Genomic DNA, 18,944 nt, shown 5'->3' with positions numbered 1-18,944 from the left:
AGTAAAGTTGTTGAGTGAAAAGAAATTAATATAAAAAGAAAGTTCGCTAGTTTTTATAGGATTATTAAATCCATTGATACCTAATTAATAATAAAATTAATATCTTGACTTTCTTGCAATGAAAACGAATGATCTATTAATTAATCAAATTAATAAGGTGATTGGTTTCCAAACTTTTTTAGCTGCTTGGTGTGAGTCAGGGTATGGACCTAATAGGTTGAGCAAGTGGCTAACATCCATTTCTCGTAAAAACAAAATCTGTTAATACAAACCTCTTACTCTGTGGAGGCCCATATGATCCTATTAGGATAGGACATGGTCGGGGGGTGTGATATTATCGACAAACAACATCAGGATGAACCTTTAAATCTGAATTAAAATGTTGTAGCTGGAATATAATAATATGATAATAACAGTCTTGTCAAAAGATTTCATTCCACCATCTAGAGTATGCTCAAGTAAGAATTGTATAACCAACTATCCCTTTAAATGAAATAATGTTTCTTGTCTATGATTAACAACTTCTCAATATCTATGAATACGTAGATATCTGAATTTGACATATCTGTTTATTATGACGTTGAACAATTGACCCAATTGTAAATAATTTACTTTCCCTTAATCTACTGCGGTATTTACATAACTATCTGAGATTTAAATAGTATTTTCATATAACGTTTGAATCATTAAAAACTGTTTTGAATTAAGTATTATAATTATAATGGACATTAAACAGGAATTCGAAAATATCCATGCAGATCAAACGTGTCGCATAGATAATCATCGTTCTCCCGATGGACATGCCAGGGGGTTTAGTGAAAGCTTTAAAATAAAGCAAGAGGCAATGGAAGATGAGGAAATTACGCACGAAAATGAGGTATAAACCGGTGTAAACACATTGCTTATCTCTCTTTTGAAGTATAATTATGAATCCAATTCGACGTCTTAAAGAATTCCTGTCGCTTGTCAGTCTTGTTGTGTTTTCTTAGGTCATGCCAGCATCCTACAGCACCCTGTGGTAGTGGCAGTGACGTCCCTAGACAAAATGCCGCCCCTAGGCAGTGCCAAAATGCCGTCACATTTTTTATACAGTACTTTTTATCATCCTTTCATGACTCCAATATCTAAGAAATGTGTTGTGTGGATACTAACAAGATATATACCACTAAATCTAATTTTAATGCCATCTCTGATTCAATAGACTATATTGTGAGTCTACAGTTTCAGATAGGTACATTTAAAAATATACTTGACAACTTCCAAAATCACGAGTGACTGGTAAGTATATTTGGATAAATTTTGGTGCTTTTTACTGGTTCTCCGTCATCGTAATCTGTCAGTCGCCATTTTGAATTTTAGCTATCTTTTTGTCATCGAATTATAGTACGCGGTCCAAGCCATTATAGTATTTCGGCAAAAATTATAGTACGTGTAGAGAAAATGAAAGTTTTTTGTTTGTCACAAACATAACGGAGAATTCGAGAAATTCCGATGTCCTACTTAATTATAGGACCTCTTACGACCGAAAAATGCTAACACCGGCCGCCGTCATTAACTGTCACGTTAGTTTTTTAGAGTAGGTATACAACGCAAAACCATGTCCATTGACTAAAATCGCACACTGAGATCTTATTTATGCTATTTTTTATAGTACTTATTCCACTTTAATTAATATATTAGGACCGGTTTCGTCCGCCTCAGTGGGACATTTTCAACGTTGAAAATGTCCCACTGAGGCGGACGAAACCGGTCCTAATATATTAATTAAAGTGGAATAAGTACTATAAAAAAATAGCATTTTTTTAATTGTGGTATTTTTGACGTACTATACTTTTTTAATAGTACGCGGACAAAAATGTAACTTTTCGAATAGTACGCGAATCAAAATGTACTATAATTATAGTTCGGTTGGCAACACTGCGCTCACTGACAGATGACAGCGGCCGGTGGCGGAGAACCAGTAAAAAGACCCTAAATTTTAAATAAGGTATGCACGAGTCATTGTTGTTCACCAAGAACGTGATATCCAAAGACAACGGAAGTGAACTAGACATCGCGAACCCGACAAAAAAAAGTCCTCTTAAAACTTTTATAGTACCTAATTACTTAATACATTTTGTTTCCAACCAGTGAGCTGATTTTTTAGTGGAAAGATATTTCCGTTATTACTATGTAGCTATTTGTATAATATATACCTAATGATTCTCCTCGATTTGCCGCCCTTTGGGTAACTGCCGCCCCCAAGCGACGCTCAATTTGCCTACCCCACGGGATGTCACTGGGTAGTGGCGAAGGGCGGAGGTAGTCTGTGGCAATCCGACAAAAATAATCCACACCTTGTCAATCGTACAGTGTTGAGAATGCCCTTATCAGCGCCGATCAGATCTTGGACTGCATGTATGTACCTATATAGCAGTGACGAGGGGTGGAGGTAGGTTGTCAAGGGCTTAATTGAATTTTAAAAACTAACCAGCACCACCTGCAGTCTCTATTCTTAGTTCAATGAAAACCAATAAGTATGACTGACAAAGTTTAGTGTGCATTATTTATTTGGATTTCTATAGCCTACCTCCACCCTTCGCTACTCCCATGTGGATGGTATTTAAGTTACAGGTGTCCAGGGCAGCGAAATCCGGTTGGCTTGAAAAACATGCAGGTTGAAATTATCCTGAGGCATCTTCACTAGCGTGAACATGCTAGTGAATGCTAATCTGATGAGAGACTATATGTGCCGCTCTCTCATCTCCTCGTTAATCCTTAAGTTAAACCAACACACACCGAGTATCCGTTACAAACATCCATTCTCAAAGCTCAGTATACAATTTCTCTGATCACAATGGGTCTTAAACGATTTGGCGCTGGGACAACTGGACGCCAAGCAATTCGAAATTAAATAGACGTTAGGTACTTAGAGGTACTTTTAAAAAAATATTTAATATTATTATTTATATTTAAATTATTATATTATTATTTAATAGTTGGTGAGAATTTAAATATGCACACGTAAATAATGCTTTAATCGTGCATATGTTTAAGTTCCAACGAAAAAAGAGTTTTTTATTTTATATAAAGCCTTAGGCATGGTAATTCTCAATCCGCAATAAAAAAAACATTATGTTAAGAGTAAAATGAATTAAAACTACTAAGTAGTAGATAGAAACTGATTAAAATTCCTCGTCTACGTTCTGTATATGTGTCTACGACAGTGCGGCGTCCAGTTGTCCCATTCCCGATCACAATCATGTCTAAAAAATAGCAATTATTCCAATTCTGTCACAACTCCAAGGAACGACTCAAAAGTGACTTTTCATGATCTGGGACGATCGTAGGAGGTAGTTGGCTTGAAAATCTGCCAATATAATTGAGCTTTATGCAGCCTGACGAATTCATAGTAAAAAAAAAAATATTATTGTTTCAGATAGCAATGCAGGACGAGATGATTGAAATAAAAAATGAATTCGATTCAAGATGGCATGATTACCAATCTAACATCAGCAAAGATGTCGCCGTAAAACAAGAAGAAAAGGTATTAATTTTTACTAGACAGTAAGGTCACATGTAAATAAATAGTTAACAAAACCAGTGGCGGGTGGTTGTTTTAAAATGGTCCTTTTAAACGTCAGTTCTGTTGTCCGTTTTGGTCCGTTCAGTTTTGAAACGGCGATGTATTTAGACGATCAGCTGTCCGTTCAGTCGAGGTTTCAGTTGCCAGGTCAATTCGGAATCGGCAGTGTATAAATATTTTTTTCCACTAAAAATGAAAATTATTTTTCTAATCACTTTCTGTACATATTGGTTGGTGTAATGCAGTACCTATTTTTTTCTTTTTTCTCGACCATGTCCGATCCTAATAAGGATGATATGGGCCTCCACAGAGTAGAGGTTTGTATTAACAGATTTTGTTTTTTACGAGAAATGGATGTCAGCCACTTGCTGAACCTATTAGGTCCATACCCTGACTCACACACAAATTGAAAAACAATATGTGTACTTGCCAGACCCAGGATTCGAACCTGAGACCCACGGCGTGATGGCAGTACCTATATTTAAATAAATTATAATATTTCAATCAAAATTAGAAAAGTAGTATGAAAATTATGGCAACATAGTAATTTACACGTCAATTTAACTGGCAACTCTAAAAACGGATACGAAAACTGATAGAAAATCCATCCTATCTCATCTCCGTTTTGGTTTCAGTCGGCCGCTTCCGTTTTGCATTTACACGTCAGTATATCTGACAGCTTGATGGAAACGGAGACTGATTGGATAGCAAAACTGATCGTTTAAAAACACCTTTAATAATTGCCTTAAGTCATGAATTCCCAAACCTGCGCCTCGAGCTCATTTGCGTGCGCCCACGGACTTATTTCTGCATTATTTTTAAGAATGAGCACAGTGAAATCGAAATACAGATTGCGACTCACTGATCTAAATAACTGTTTAAGAATAGGAATATCCACATACCTACATTCCTAACTACTCAAAATCGATTGAAGAAATCTAATGCCAAAAATTGCACTAATTAAAATGTCATTCTGTTTTTTGCATATGACGTTCATGTATAATTATTGAAGATAAAATTAATGAAGATAAAAAGAACTTTTTATATACAACGTTTTTCAATTTTCTGTTGAATCATAATTATAAACTTGACTTGACTAGCTTAAACGATAAAAAAAAGTACTTGATAGAAATACTGTATAATGAAATGTCATTCCATATTTATTTCCATAGTAACGCACGTATATATTATTAATAATTTAGTTGCTAACTTTTCATACAAAACAGAATTAACTAAAAATTAATTCAATTCTACTTAAAGATGGCTAAAAGTATTAAAAAAAATGCATTGGCATCGTGTTCTGATATATTCTAAAAGTTTCAAATGTCTAGCTAGTCGGGAAGTTAGTTAAAAATCGATTGCAAGATTTGTACCGGACAAATAAGAATACGACCTAAGAAAAACTACGTATTTTTACGACTATTACATTATATATATATCGATGTTTTTGTTAGTCATTTACATATACAATGTGGTATAAAATTTATTTGTATTTAGGTAGGTAGGCTTGTAATATTGTGAGTCCCAGGTTCAAATCCTGGGTCTGGCAAGTGGGCATTTTCGCCAAAGTTTGTACATTGCGTTTTTGGCATGTCCCATGACTTTGATTGATTTTTTCATAGTTATTATATTATAGAATATTAGAATGTTATGTATTTTTAACATGCAAATTTATTAATTTACTTTATTCGGTCAGCTGTCTAACCTGTATATATTTTTAAATGATTATTTTGATCGAAAGGTAGTGTGTTTTTACCATGTCCCACCTCTAAATTCAAATATACAAAGTCTGATTTCGTCATTAATTTTGAGTCTGTAAAATTTAATTTTAGTGTCTTCAATAGCTTACATTATATATTTTTGGAAAATATACAGTTTTTTTCGTAAATTTAGACCAATATTGAAAAAAAAATCACGATTAAAGTGTATCCCAGGATATTTGAAAAGGTGGAATTCCACAGTCCGTTACCGCGATTTCAGCATGACTATGAAAAATTACAACTATAAATATATATTTTTTTAATCTAGCAACACCTTTGTATAACACTGACCGCCACTTACAATTTAAATAGTTAGTGTGTGTCGGTATCTCTATCGGAACAGGTTGCTTTCTGGGTTGTTCATTTAATAAGTTCCACTACTGTGACCACGATTTGTAAGGTAAGAAATCACATATTTCTATTTCACATACTATACATATGGAGCTTATCTTTTATACTATAGAAATAATAAAACATAACGCAGGTTTAACAATAAAACTAAGCTAAATTTTGGCTTCAAACACTTCTGAAATAGAATCCGTTACTTCCTTTCCGAAACTATATTGGTGGTAACCTATATGTGGAATGTAAAAGTAACCGAAAGGAATGCATAAAGTTGGGTTTACATTGTGTGTTTACTTCTTCATAGATTATAAAAACTTTTATTTTTTCTGTCCGTACGCAAAACAAAAATATTGTCAGTAAAAAATATAGCAAATAACCTGGCGATATAAAAGATATGCAGTATTTTCTCTTTCTATATTTTCCCCGTCTATTGCATTATTTTCTATTATAATGTTAACTGTCAATTCATGGTGGAACGGCATTGTATTATTTGTAATTAAATGAAACACAATTTTATAGTACTTATTCCATTTTTTAATTAAATTCTGTACCGTCAAACGGGGTTATTCCGCCTGATTTTTCTACGGTGTATTGTTAATTTGTATTTTTTGATTTTTTTGTACTACATGTTCATTGTTATGTGGTTTTTATGGTTATAAATTATACTTAAAAATAGTTAATATTATTTTATCTACATTCTAATACATTGATTTCACTGATACAAACATGTAGGCGGAATAACAGCTTCCCGGGGTTATTCCGCCTACCAAAAAAATCAGTCTAACGCATTATCACTGTTACGAGGTAACAGCAACATAGTAAAACAATACTCATAACACGTGTTGCAAACATGTTAGATACCATAACCCATCTACATTCACCTTTTTGTGTGTTTTTGCATCGTCAAAGTTTTCTAGGCGGAATTACCATTTGACACGTGCATACATTTTGAAGATTGAACTTAGGGATGTGCAAAAAATATGATTAATAATTTTTTGTACATAAATTATGTTCATAATTATGATATATTCTAACAAATTAATGTGCATATCTATTAGGTAGGAAAATAATGTATGAAATTATTTTTTTATGTTTTATTTTTGTTATTTTGAAAGAAATATAACAAAAAGTATCTTTGTGACTGAATACAAAAACTGATTTAATGAAGCTTCTTACATCTAATGACAAAATAGATACCGAAACAATTATTACGATTATGTGTATTTTTATATTTTAGTACTTTTTACACAATTTTATAAGACGCCAAGATCAATTTCATCATGCTTCTTCTTTCAAAATGATTGATTAACAAGCAAATAATAATAATAATAATAATACTGCTATTTTGGCGTTCAACTAATAAAAATAATAGACAATTTATTGTATTTATTGATATAAAAAAAATAATGCTATTTAAAGGTGTTTTGAAAACCCTACGCCGGGCGGAATAACCCGAAACTTCATGTTGCTCTTCGGTACAAGTCCGCCTGGCGTATTTGCAGTCTTTAAAATTCAATTTACTTAAATTTAGCAATGCATTCTAATTGCTAATATAATGGAATAGAGAGTACAAATATCAATATCATACCTTTTGTATTTATGGTATATAAATGATGATTTTTCGACAGCTGACGTGACTGCATAATATGCACACGCCATTTACAAAAGTCAAGTTTTATATTAATTAACGTAAATTTATAGATGTTTAAAGGGTTTAATGTGACTAACTGATAATTGAGAATAAGGTTATAAACAAACAAATATTATATATTATGTCTACCCGAGTGTAGTGGCCATACAAACAAAATATTTTTTACTAGGCAGAATTATACTTGGAAGGTGGAATAACCCCGTTTGACGGTACCGTTTTTGTCCTTTTCAATTGATAATGTCCCCTTGAAGAGGACGAAATCGGTACAGAATTTAATTAAAAAGTGGAATAAGTACTATAAAATTGTGTTTCATTTAATTACAAATAATTAATCAAATAATGTATTATTTTCTCCTTAAATTATTTTTTCATTTAATTGTTCCAATTCATTTTTTTAGATGCCGCTCACTCCGGCTGAGAAAATGAGAAGATATAGGGAGAAATTAAAATGCGATCCAGAAAAATATGACCAATATAAAAAAAAAGACTTAGAAAGACTCAAAGCCAAGAGTAAAAAAATATGTGATATGTCTGAAAATGCAAAAATAGCGCAGAGAAAAGTATGGAGACATCAAAAAAGACAACAGAAGGAAAAGAAAAAACAGCAGACTGAAACTGCTAGACAGGCATTGGCTTCAGCAGAACCAAAGAGAAAGTTACACAATAAGCAGCTTCAAACCAAAATCTTAATAAGAAAATACAATAAAGCCATACAACACAGAAATGATTTGAATACATCTTATCAAGCTTTGAGGAAGAAATATTATCGCTTTAAAAAGATTACTTCTAAAAAAATAGAAGAATTAAAACAGACCATAACGAAGATGAAGACGAGAGATGAGATGTTAGAAGTTACACTTCGCAGCACCTACAAGAAGTCTAAAACCTTCAAAGAAAAAAGCACCTTGAAGAGTTTGGCTGTACACGAAACAGTTAGAAGAAATAAGTCTACAATCTATGTAGCTAAACTATTGGGATTACGCGGAAGAATTCGGCAAAAACTACGACATTCCAAAGACATGTCGAAGATTCAAAAGGAAATGGAAAAGTTTTTCCTTCGCGATGATATCAGCCGCAGTACCGCTGGCAAAAAAGAGTGCCGGACATTTAAGAAAAACAAACAGCAAAAGAGATACATGACGGATACATTGTTTAATTTATTTAAAATATATAAAGAAGAAGGTGGCACATATAATTTTACAACGTTTTACAAATACAAACCTTTTTTTGTTTTATCGCGAATGTAACAAATAGAGAAACTTGTCTGTGCATTAAACACAGCAATATGGATTTTTTGTTCCTTGCATTAAAAAAGAAAGGTTTGATACCAGAATACAAAAACATGACAGATGCTTTATTATGCCTGTCTTGTGACATAACCTCATACCAATGCATGCACGGAATGTGTGCTAAGTGCAAATCTCATGTATTAAACTACAAATTGGAAGAGGGAGATACTGATACGAACATCGAGTGGCTGCAATGGGAGCGAGTCAATCATCAATATGAAAAGACTGAAAATGGTGCAGTGAAATCAATGATTGCGAAGAAGACGGTGAAGCAAATTAAAAGGGGCTGCATTGGTCAACTATTAAAGATCTTCGAAAAAAATGTAATATCTTTCAAAAAACATTACTTCAACTGGAAATATCAACAGCGCAAGTATCAGGAATGCATCAATGGTTTAGGTCCGAATGAAGTTCTTATATTATGTGACTTCTCGGAGAACTACGTTTCTAAGATGAGTCGTGAAATACAGTCGATGCATTTCGGTGCGTCGAAAAATCAGATAACTCTTCATTGCGGGATGATATACTGGGATAAAGGCTCTCAATCGTTCTGCACAATATCTGAAAGTAAATCTCATAAACCATCTGCAATATGGGCGCACCTGTGTCCTGTCATCAAATTTATAAAAAACAAAACACCTGAAGTCAATACAATCAATTTTTTTTCAGACGGGCCAAGCTCGCAGTATAGACAGAAAAAAAACTTTTTTCTTTTCAATTATTTTACAACAGAACTAAAATTACATTTTGCAACTTGGTCATTTTTTGAGAGCGGTCATGGCAAAGGTGTTGCCGATGGTATTGGAGGGGCTGTTAAAAGAGCACTTGATAGGCAAGTGGCATATGGCAATGATATCACAAGTGCTTGTGCGGAATTCGATTTATTAACAGTTTGCATGAAGTCAGTCAAATGTATTTATGTGGCAGAGGTTGATGTTGCCAACATCACTCAATTAATACCTGAACAATAGCTGGTACTATGCAAATACACCAAATTATTTCAAATGCGCGGAACGAAATTTATCACCGAGCACTGAGTTGTTTTTGCACACGAGAACGCCTTTGTGATTGCTTTTCACCAATAAAACATACTTTTCGGACACAAAAGAATGCAGCACCACATAATAAGGGCTTACCCCCAAGAATTATTAAAAGTGAAAATTCAGTTAACAATTCACAACTTAGCAAGACCATTGAAGTTCAGATGCCTAAAAAAGTTGTAGTTGAGTACATAGGAGATAGTATTGAAATCACTGATGATGACTTAATGTTGTCTTGCACTGTGACAGATTCCTTTATGAAACTGTCTGATGAAAATGCTGTTTATATATCTCAGCCTGCTTCCTCCACAATCGCTGCTCCGTCATTCACTAAAATGTATGACGGTTCTATTAGCCCGGCCAACAAAAGTGATTTTGCAATATCTCAGCCAGTTCAAATTAAAGAAGTCACAGATATATCATGCTCGGAAACCAGAGTCAAGTGTAATTTGGAGCCTACTCATTCGAAACGTATTTTATCCGTCATGGATGAAGTAGATATCAGACAAAAAGAGAACGATCCGAAAGGAAAGGGGAAAAAGAAAATATTCCCCTTCATCAGAACAAGAACAAGTCAAAATCGATTCGAACAATAATTTCACGATCTATTGAATGTAGTTTTTGCAAAATTAATTTACCATTTAAAACAAAAGGCATGACCAAGTGTATGGCATGCAAAAAGATGTTTTGTTATAAATGTAATGATGGCCAAACTTGTTTGGATTATATTTGCAAAAACTGTTTTGGTGTTTAAGGGACACAACCAGGCGAATATGGACCGCATTATTCATAGGCCGCAGCTATAAAATGTGATTCTGACCACGTCCACGATGTACGATTCCGAAATTTGGCGGTACAGTTTCAGCGGGCCTATTCTTTACTTATCGACCGCTAAAGTGATAAAGTGATAAATATTATCAAACTTTGGGCAGGTTTGTATCAAAGTATTAGCACTTATTGTAACAATTACAATAAGTTGGCTTAAATTGTTGCAATAAGTGTTATATTTTAACAGCAGCAAGAGAGGTGCTGTTAAAATATAGCACTTATTGCAAAAATTACAATCAACTAATTGTAATTGTTGCAATAAGTACTAATACTTTGATACAAATCTACCCTACTTAGCCGTCGTATTTATCACTTTATCACTTTAGCGGTCGATAAGTATAGAATAGACCCCTGGTGTTGATATATATTTCTGCTAGATACACCACCAAAATTTAAAAACTTCTCCATACATTTTAGGCATAGAAATTTATAAAAATGTATGAAGAAGTATTTTTGGTACTGTTCGTTTATCAGGAATACAGCGGAAAACACATTTTGAAAATACCCGATATACTGGATTATTTGTTAGTTTAGGTTAGATTAGGTTGGGTTAGGTTAGGTTAGGTTTGGTTAGGTTAACCTAACAAATAATCCAGTTTATCGGCTATTTTCAAAATGTGTTTTCCGCTGTATTCCTGATAAACGAACAGTACCGTATTTTTTTGTCACGTTTATCAGAAATGCGTACCCTATTAGATTTAATACCCGGTGTGCGGCCAGCTAAATGCGATGAGTCGATGATCAAACACAGAAAGTAACTTTATAAAATGAACTTTATGTTGTCCATTTAACAAAAAATAATTATTTTATTAGCACAACACAATTCCTTTCAACATACCGACTTTTTCGGCTCATGTGATATACAGTTTTATTACCGTCTACCTATGAGCACTTGTCTTTTTTGCCGATAAACAATACAAAAAGCTAATAATAATAACTAATAAGAGTAATAAGTAATAATAACTCAAAATAAGTAGGTAAATCAATTTGATGTACGGCTCAAATTGCAAACAAAATAAAAAAGCGCGGTAAGTAACAAAAGCGATTATTTTACCGATGATGTTCATGATGAGGTGAGTAATGAGTTAATGACAACGAACTTTCTCGGCTTAGTTTATGCAGAGTTTGTTATGAAGTTATGATAATTAGACCGTATTTCAGATTACGCATGCCGACAAAGAAAATTAAATAAACAAATATGCAGTAGGTACAGTGGCGGCCGGTGGTTTCCAAAATTGCTTTCATTGGGGGTGCACTCAAAATTTTCTTACCTTGTTTAAAAAGCATATCAATTCAGCGTTGTTTCTGTTTAGCGAACACCTCAATCACTTCTCATTAAAGTCTTGAACTGTTTGTAAAAGTTTTTTCTCAATGCTTAACACAGGTAGACATGGTAAGTATTTCTGAAAGACGATTTAATTCATTTAATGGTTGAAAAACACTTTTCAATTTCCACAGATGTCATCGGACCATCCTTTTTTTATTCTGACTCTTATTATTATTATTGATAAAGTCTACGTTTACCGACATCATTTTAAAACACATACACTTCACTGATTGAACTATAATTATAAGTATTAAGTATTATAAATCTTTTATTCAAAATTTATCATTTTAAAACACATACACTTCCCTGATTAAACAATAAGTATATATATTGTTATGAATTTATTTTTATGAACAAAACTATCGAAATAACGTGACAAAACACCTAAAAAAGCCGACTATAACGACGACCGCAGAAATCATACTGAATTGTATGTAAGAAATAATATTTGAAGAAAAAATTAAAAAAACAAAACTATCGATTGTTTTGAATAGGTAGGTACGTATTTTTCGACTCTCGACAAATCGTCAGTTTCTTCGTCTACAAAAAGCAATAAAACTCCAGCAAAATGCCTGCATTGTTAAAAATATGACATCATGTTATACATATTCACTCACTATGAGAAAGAACATGGTAACTGAGATTTTAATTTTTTATAAATTATATTCAAATATTTGCAAATATAGAAGGAATAAAGGATCGATCCAAAATATTTATGTTGATAATCAATTTTTATTCAATATCAGCCTATTTTCAATGAATTTATATGAGATTTAAATAAAAAAAATCTATTTTTTTATCAATCCTGCTAAATCTCAGTTACTACATTTTTCCGCGTAACTTTTGAGCTGCGTCCCTAATGGTCATAAAATTTTATGTATTCATGAGTTATTTATCGTTTTCACGTGTCGGCTTGAACTGTTATTACCCAATGTAATATGAACGGCAAACTAAGATCCATATTTGTGCGTTCCGACGAGCGCACGAATTCGGTGACTGTTTACTGAGTATATGCTTTTGGTATAAATTTACATGGATTAAATTGCGATAAACGAGTGATGACTTATGAATAGCATTGTTGCACATTGAGTGATGTTTAGGAAAAAGCAGTGCAGCGCACATGCATGGTGTTAGAGGAGCCGCCGCTGAGTAGGTATATAAATGATTTCCAAATTCTATCCAGCTGACTGGAAGCTCGACATGTCGAATCCCTTGCTAATTCCATTTTTTATATATTGTTAATTTGCTTCAAAATATTTTTTATTTGAGTTACATATAACAGCCAAATAAAAGTTATGGTCATTTATAGTGTTTCAAAATTATTACTTTATTTTACGAGTATTATAAAATATGTCTATTTTAGTGATTAAGTTTGATTTGTATCGTTATTGTGACGCACGTTGAATATCTGACTATGAAAAGATTCAAATAAATTTAAAACAAAAATTTGTTTTTATGGTAACATATAACTAGCTTTAGAAATTCCACTCCATTACCATTCCGTTCCATTCCGAAAATGTCCCAAAAAAAGTTGAACGTTATCTATTTTTCATTTGATTATTAAATAACGAAACTTATGTATACTTCTAATAAAATTTAGTAAAATTGATTACTGTCTTAAAAAAAATAGCAGAACGAACACTGATTGCTATTTTCAAATACTAGAGGGAAAATGCTCTGCTATTATAGACATAGGGTAACGGACAGGAACAAAATGTGCCCAAGAATTTCAATTTAATTATATTTTTTGACTATTTGTGGTTTTATTTTTAAGTGTATTGTATTTTTAATCTAATAAAGCTTTTTTAAGTGATAAAAAGTGTCTCATTCATTTTTAATAAGCATAGTTTCGTGGTCACGGAGCGGAAAATTATCATGCCCAATTTCATGATAAAAATGCTATAAATATTTTATTAATCAATATTTTGCTGAAAAATTGCTCTCACTAGTTCAAGACTAGAACAAGGAATCTGTTAGCTATATAAAAATGATTAATTTTAGTGAAAAAATAATATTACTCAAATTTCAAACATGTACAAACTTTGGCGAAAATGCCCAAGTACACATTGTTTTTCAATTTGTGTATGAGTCAGAGTATGGACTTAATAGGTTGAGCAAGTGGCTGATATCCATTTCTCGTAAAAACAAAATCTGTTAATACAAACTTTCACTTTGTGGCGGCCCATATGATTAGGATTGAACATGATAAAAAAAAGACTATATAATCGCCTAGTAAGGAATCTTCACCACCGTCTTAGACATACTGCGAGTTCATCAGCCGATAAAATCGAAAATCAATCTGCGTCTCATACAGTATATCCAGTGTGAACAGTGCCATCTCGTCTTGTGTTTAGTCCGCCATCAAGATACCGGATGCTGGACACTGAAAGAGATTTCTAGGCGATTCGATTCCTCTTTTTTGTTTTTGTTTTTGTTTTAATTTGCATTGCACTGTCTGAAAGGCTGCATTTGCTTTAATGTAAACTCGGTATTCATCATACTGAAATCCTTCGTGTGAAGCCTGCCTTAGGCCGTTCGCTCATGAAGAAACTAAAATCTGACAAACTGGTTGGTGATCAAACTCATAAACTGGTGAATGACTGATGCTTCGCACACGGTGCTACTGAAACCCACTTGCAATAATAATCTCATAACCTCAAACTGTCAAACCCATTATCTTTCCTACTTCATTCTAAGCTTTTTCCGTAATATCTTTACGGGAATATTATGGCAGCCTGTAATTATACAGGCAGGAGTATTTCTCAACATCTGCCACATATTTTAAATCAAAAATCGGTTCGTCCATCTTTGACTTTTGACGTCTTGACTTGTTATTGGTTGTTCAGTTCAGTTCAAGAAAGTATGATTTTTCATTGAATCTACTGATATTAGCACCACTGTTTTATGGGCAACTGGAAACTGAGAGACTCATCATCAGGGGCGCGACAACCCGGTGTGGGTCCTGGCCTCCTCCAACAGCTCCCTCCACCTGTCCCTATCCAGTGTGGCCGCTTACCAATTCGGTACCCCCAGAATACGGCAGTCACTGGCAGATCCATCCAACCAGCGAATTTTTGGCCTACCTCTACTTCTACGCCCTATTGGATTGCTGGACATCACTCTCTTTGCCGGTTCATTGTCATTCATACGGTGCACATGACCTAGCCATCGCAGTCTCCCAATCTTAATTGATTGAACTGCGCTGCAATCTTCGTACAGTCCGTAGAGCTCAGCATTATATCTTCTCCTCCAATTGGTGCCATCCCTGATCGGTCCACATATACGGCGGAGAATTTTTCTTTCAAAGATGTTCAGGGCTCGTTCATTTCGCAGAGTTAATGTCCAGGTTTCCGATGCGTAGGTGAGCACTGGCTTTACAAGTGTCTTGTAAAGAGTGCTTTTAGTTCGGGGAAACTGAGAGACCAGCATGTCGCATCTCTTCAGTTTAGTACCGAACATTTTGAAACTGAGAGATTCCAGTTTTGCTCTTGAGCGAGCCGCTATTGAAATACATTAGCGAGATACTAGCTGGAATTTTAGTTTCAGTCTCGTCTTTTTTTGAGTATTCTTATGAGCGGAAGGCCTTAGTATTGAGTTTTTGGCACTGGCGTAATTGCCTATTTCTAATGGTGTTATTTTTATTTTATTTCAGACACTTGAGAGTCGCACTGATGTAAAAATGGAATTCGAATCGGAGAAATTGTTCCCTAAAATTCAGCATAATGACTCAGAATGTAATAATTCGAATGAGTCTTTCGCTAAATTGAATCAAGAAGATTTCAATCATCCGGATAAATATGAAGGATTTAATGGTTCCAATGAGTTTGAATCATCGGCATCATACCAGAATGACGACTTAGACGATAAATACGATACTCTGGAAACGTTAAAAGCGGGGAAAGCCCCCAAAACACAGCGCAGGGTCGGCAATAAAATATTTAACTGTGACCAGTGCAGCTATACGACGCGGAAACATTCTCACCTTGTCTCGCACAAGTTCGTTCATACGGACGCGCGGCCAGTGAAATGCGACGAATGCGACTACACGTGTAAAACATTCAACCTACTACAAGCGCACAAGAGATCGCATAGTGACGTAAAAGCGTATGTGTGTGAATTTTGTGACTATCGTTGCAAGGTAAAAAACTCACTCAAAAGACACGTCGTAATTCATTCGAATCAGAAGCCGTTTGTTTGTAAATTTTGTAGTTTCAGCTGTAAGGAAGAACGGCGATTGAAAGTTCACATAACAGCCAATCACAGTGAGGGGCCGTTTCAGTGTCCGAAATGTGAATTCGTCACTACGGAATTTAAACACTTTAAACGGCATAAGATATCGCATACGGAATATCCTCACGCGTGTCCGTTTTGTACCTACAGATGTAAAGAGGAAAACGAACTGGTCTTGCATCGATCAATTCATTCATTTAAATGTAATTCGTGTGATTTTAAAGGGAATGACTCCAACGAATTGAAAATTCATAAATTGGTTCATAAATGGGATGTCCTGTTGAATTTTAGGTGTGATCGGTGTTCGTTTAAGGCGCAGTATTCCAGAGAATTAAAGTCACATCAAATGATGCATTCGTCGGATGATTTGGTGGTCACCAATGAATCAAAGAAGAGAATCAGGCTTCATACATGCTATCGGTGCGATTTTCAAACGAAATTCTTGAAAGAGTTAAGAAAACATCAAACTAGTCACGATTCGTCGTCTGCAAACGAAGACTCGAATCAGCAAACAGATAATTCTGACAATAAATTAATTTCTATCGATATTGAAGGATCGTAGAATGTACCAATCGTACAAACCATTTCTACGTGGTCTTTTTCAAATATCATCCAACCTTTGACGTGGATAAATTAAATTAATGGAGTCTGAAACTGTGATCCCTTTCAGAATAATCTCTTAGGAATTGCATACACTTCTCCCAGCAGTCCCGCCATTGTTGGAAGCATTTCTGGAACAGCTAAAAATCACAAGGAGGCATATTGGGAGAGTAGGAAACGTGACGATCTACAAGAGTGCTGTGTTTGGCTAAGAAAGTTTGAATCAGAATGTGATAAGTGAGTTAGTGCACTGTCATGGTGTAGTTGCCAAGTTTTCCCTATTCACAGATCTAAACGGCATCACAAAGTCTTTAATAACAATTTGAGCTTGGTATATTCGTGGTGTTACTGTCAAAAGTCTCGAAATCATCTTTTGCAATTTGAAGTTTGACATGTCCTCTGAAATCAGGCATAATGCTAGTTTCCTTGTGCTTTATGTGGATGTTCTATATATCGGATGACCTTGATTTTTTTTTTAACAGACATGATCCGTTATTAACTCTAAATATCTAAATTATCGACTTACCAACTTTTGGCAGCAACCCTACTTTATTATACTTCTGTTGCACCGCCGCATGGAAGTCAAAAAAAAATATTCAACATCAATTTGACAGCTTATTTTGGTTTCGGAGACGTTAAATTTCTCTACTGTGATGACTGTACCTCGGTTTCCGGGTTGTACACGAAAGATTGGTCGAATGTGACTTTTTAGTTTGAAAAAAAATCTACTGTTGCACGCTTCTCGGGCTGCGAGTCGAAGACGCCAGCACACATACAAACACCTACCAATTGATCATTCCTATACCGGCTCGCCGATCGCCGCATCCAAATATCTATACGTTTCGAAGGTTACGTGCCACTGTCGCTAGGTACTGTCGAACAAGATCTTCTTGTCAACGTGTTAAAACTGTAAACTAATAAAATTAAATGAATGGCCATCAACCATTGGCGAAGCCTGCCTATTGGTGAGAGGTAAACGATTTGTAAATCAGAAAAATAGTACCTACACACCAAGCCAGGACGTAGAATGGCTAACTATACCATGAGCCCACCCCTGTTTTTAACCGCACTTCGACTGCAATGACTTCCGGTTATCGACGAGTTGTCCACGTGTTAAAACTGTAAACTAACAAGCCCCTCCTATTTAGTTAATCGCACTTTGACTCCTGCGACTTATGGTTATTGCCTAGATCTTCTTGTCGGACAGTAGATGTGCGCTGTCTTCATATCATATGTGACACCATATCGACCTTCTTGGAAGGTTAGATTTATGGCTGTGCAGCAGACGAGGTGAGTTTAGATGTGAGAGCCGGCTAAGTCATGCGAGAGTTGGAGACAGAGTTGTTTATGGAACAGAATGCAAGAAACCCAAGGTAGACAAAACTGCCAAGTTTATTAAATTCTTGTACTGATGCTCAATTTAGGAGCATTTTTTTTATAGCAACTTCAGTAATACAATGTAATCCCAATTTTACGTGTCTAAAATTCACATTTACGGGCTATTTCAATGTAGTTTCTACAGTCCTGTTTCATTTTGGGACATTTTTTGATATCCAGTATTACATTTTTATTTCCAGCAATTTACATCAAAAATATTAATATTTATGTTACCTTATCACTGCCAGCCAATTTTAACAAGGTGGCACATTTTTAGTCAAATAGTCTGCCACCATGGTTTGCATAGGCACATATTTAATTTCAACTTTATCCCTAATGAAATGATGGCGCACATCAATATCTCTCTCGAGCTCGAAACACATCAGAATCACTTAGTATTATTGCGCTTTGATTGTCACACGCAATAACAATTGGTTTACTTTGTGGCTGCTGGTCAAAATCTTTGCGTTATTGCTTAAGGGGAAGCTCTGCAGAATCGGCCTTGAGAATTGAAAATATGATTTTTTTACATGTGGTCCATAATAACTGGTCTACTAGTTAATATAAAAAGGTTGCCGCCAATGTTTGTCTCAATAAACTCCCTCCAAGTGAAGCTTGTGAAGTGAAGCTATGGGGTGACCAAAACATAGTACTTTCTAATAAATGTTACTAAATTCAATATGTTTATCAGTTCTTTGGTGTGAAGTATTGCAACTGATATGATGGATATGATAACTTTTTTGATTATGTGTTAGCCACGATATAAACTTAATAATATATTAATAACTTTTTAACCTGAAATTGTCCGAGAACTAAATATACGAAGGATGTTGACATACATATCTACGTACATTTTTATTTCATGTGCTATCCAAAAAACATTACTAATGAATAGTGTTTATTTGTAATGTTTAGGACCTACGTATTAAAAA

The 18,944-nt window shown here is 34.5% G+C and overlaps 1 protein-coding gene across 3 annotated transcripts; it reads left to right on the top strand.

The window, feature by feature from the left end:
- Positions 1–571: 571 nt before the first annotated feature.
- LOC147076994 (uncharacterized) lies at positions 572–17,219 on the top strand. 3 transcript variants are annotated; one of them, XM_085940641.1, is made up of 4 exons: positions 572–599; positions 759–877; positions 3,419–3,526; positions 7,720–10,174. In XM_085940641.1, exons 2-4 carry the CDS (start codon positions 845–847, stop codon positions 8,566–8,568), a joined length of 990 nt encoding a protein of 329 aa, XP_085796767.1. In that variant the 5' UTR covers positions 572–599; positions 759–844; the 3' UTR covers positions 8,569–10,174. The 3 variants fall into 3 exon arrangements, with proteins under 3 accessions (XP_085796767.1, XP_085796765.1, XP_085796766.1); XM_085940639.1 differs by lacking the exon at positions 7,720–10,174 and adding an exon at positions 15,458–17,219 and having other exon boundaries at positions 572–877; XM_085940640.1 differs by having other exon boundaries at positions 572–877.
- The last annotated feature ends 1,725 nt before the right edge of the window (positions 17,220–18,944 follow it).

Source organism: Rhyacophila brunnea, unplaced genomic scaffold, assembly GCF_057557595.1.
Source record: "Rhyacophila brunnea isolate RB1 unplaced genomic scaffold, BYU_Rbru_1.0 scaffold_13, whole genome shotgun sequence".
NCBI lineage: Eukaryota > Metazoa > Arthropoda > Insecta > Trichoptera > Rhyacophilidae > Rhyacophila > Rhyacophila brunnea.
This window is presented reverse-complemented; position numbering and strand designations above follow the sequence as displayed.

What these genes read in the sequence shown, in the direction of transcription:
- LOC147076994 (XM_085940639.1), top strand. Translation starts at nt 722, where the DNA reads ATGGACATTAAACAGGAATTCGAAAATATCCATGCAGATCAAACGTGT. An exon ending in AAATTACGCACGAAAATGAG is followed by an intron (nt 878 to 3,418) that starts GTATAAACCGGT and finishes TTATTGTTTCAG; the next exon opens with ATAGCAATGCAGGACGAGAT. An exon ending in CCGTAAAACAAGAAGAAAAG is followed by an intron (nt 3,527 to 15,457) that starts GTATTAATTTTT and finishes ATTTTATTTCAG; the next exon opens with ACACTTGAGAGTCGCACTGA.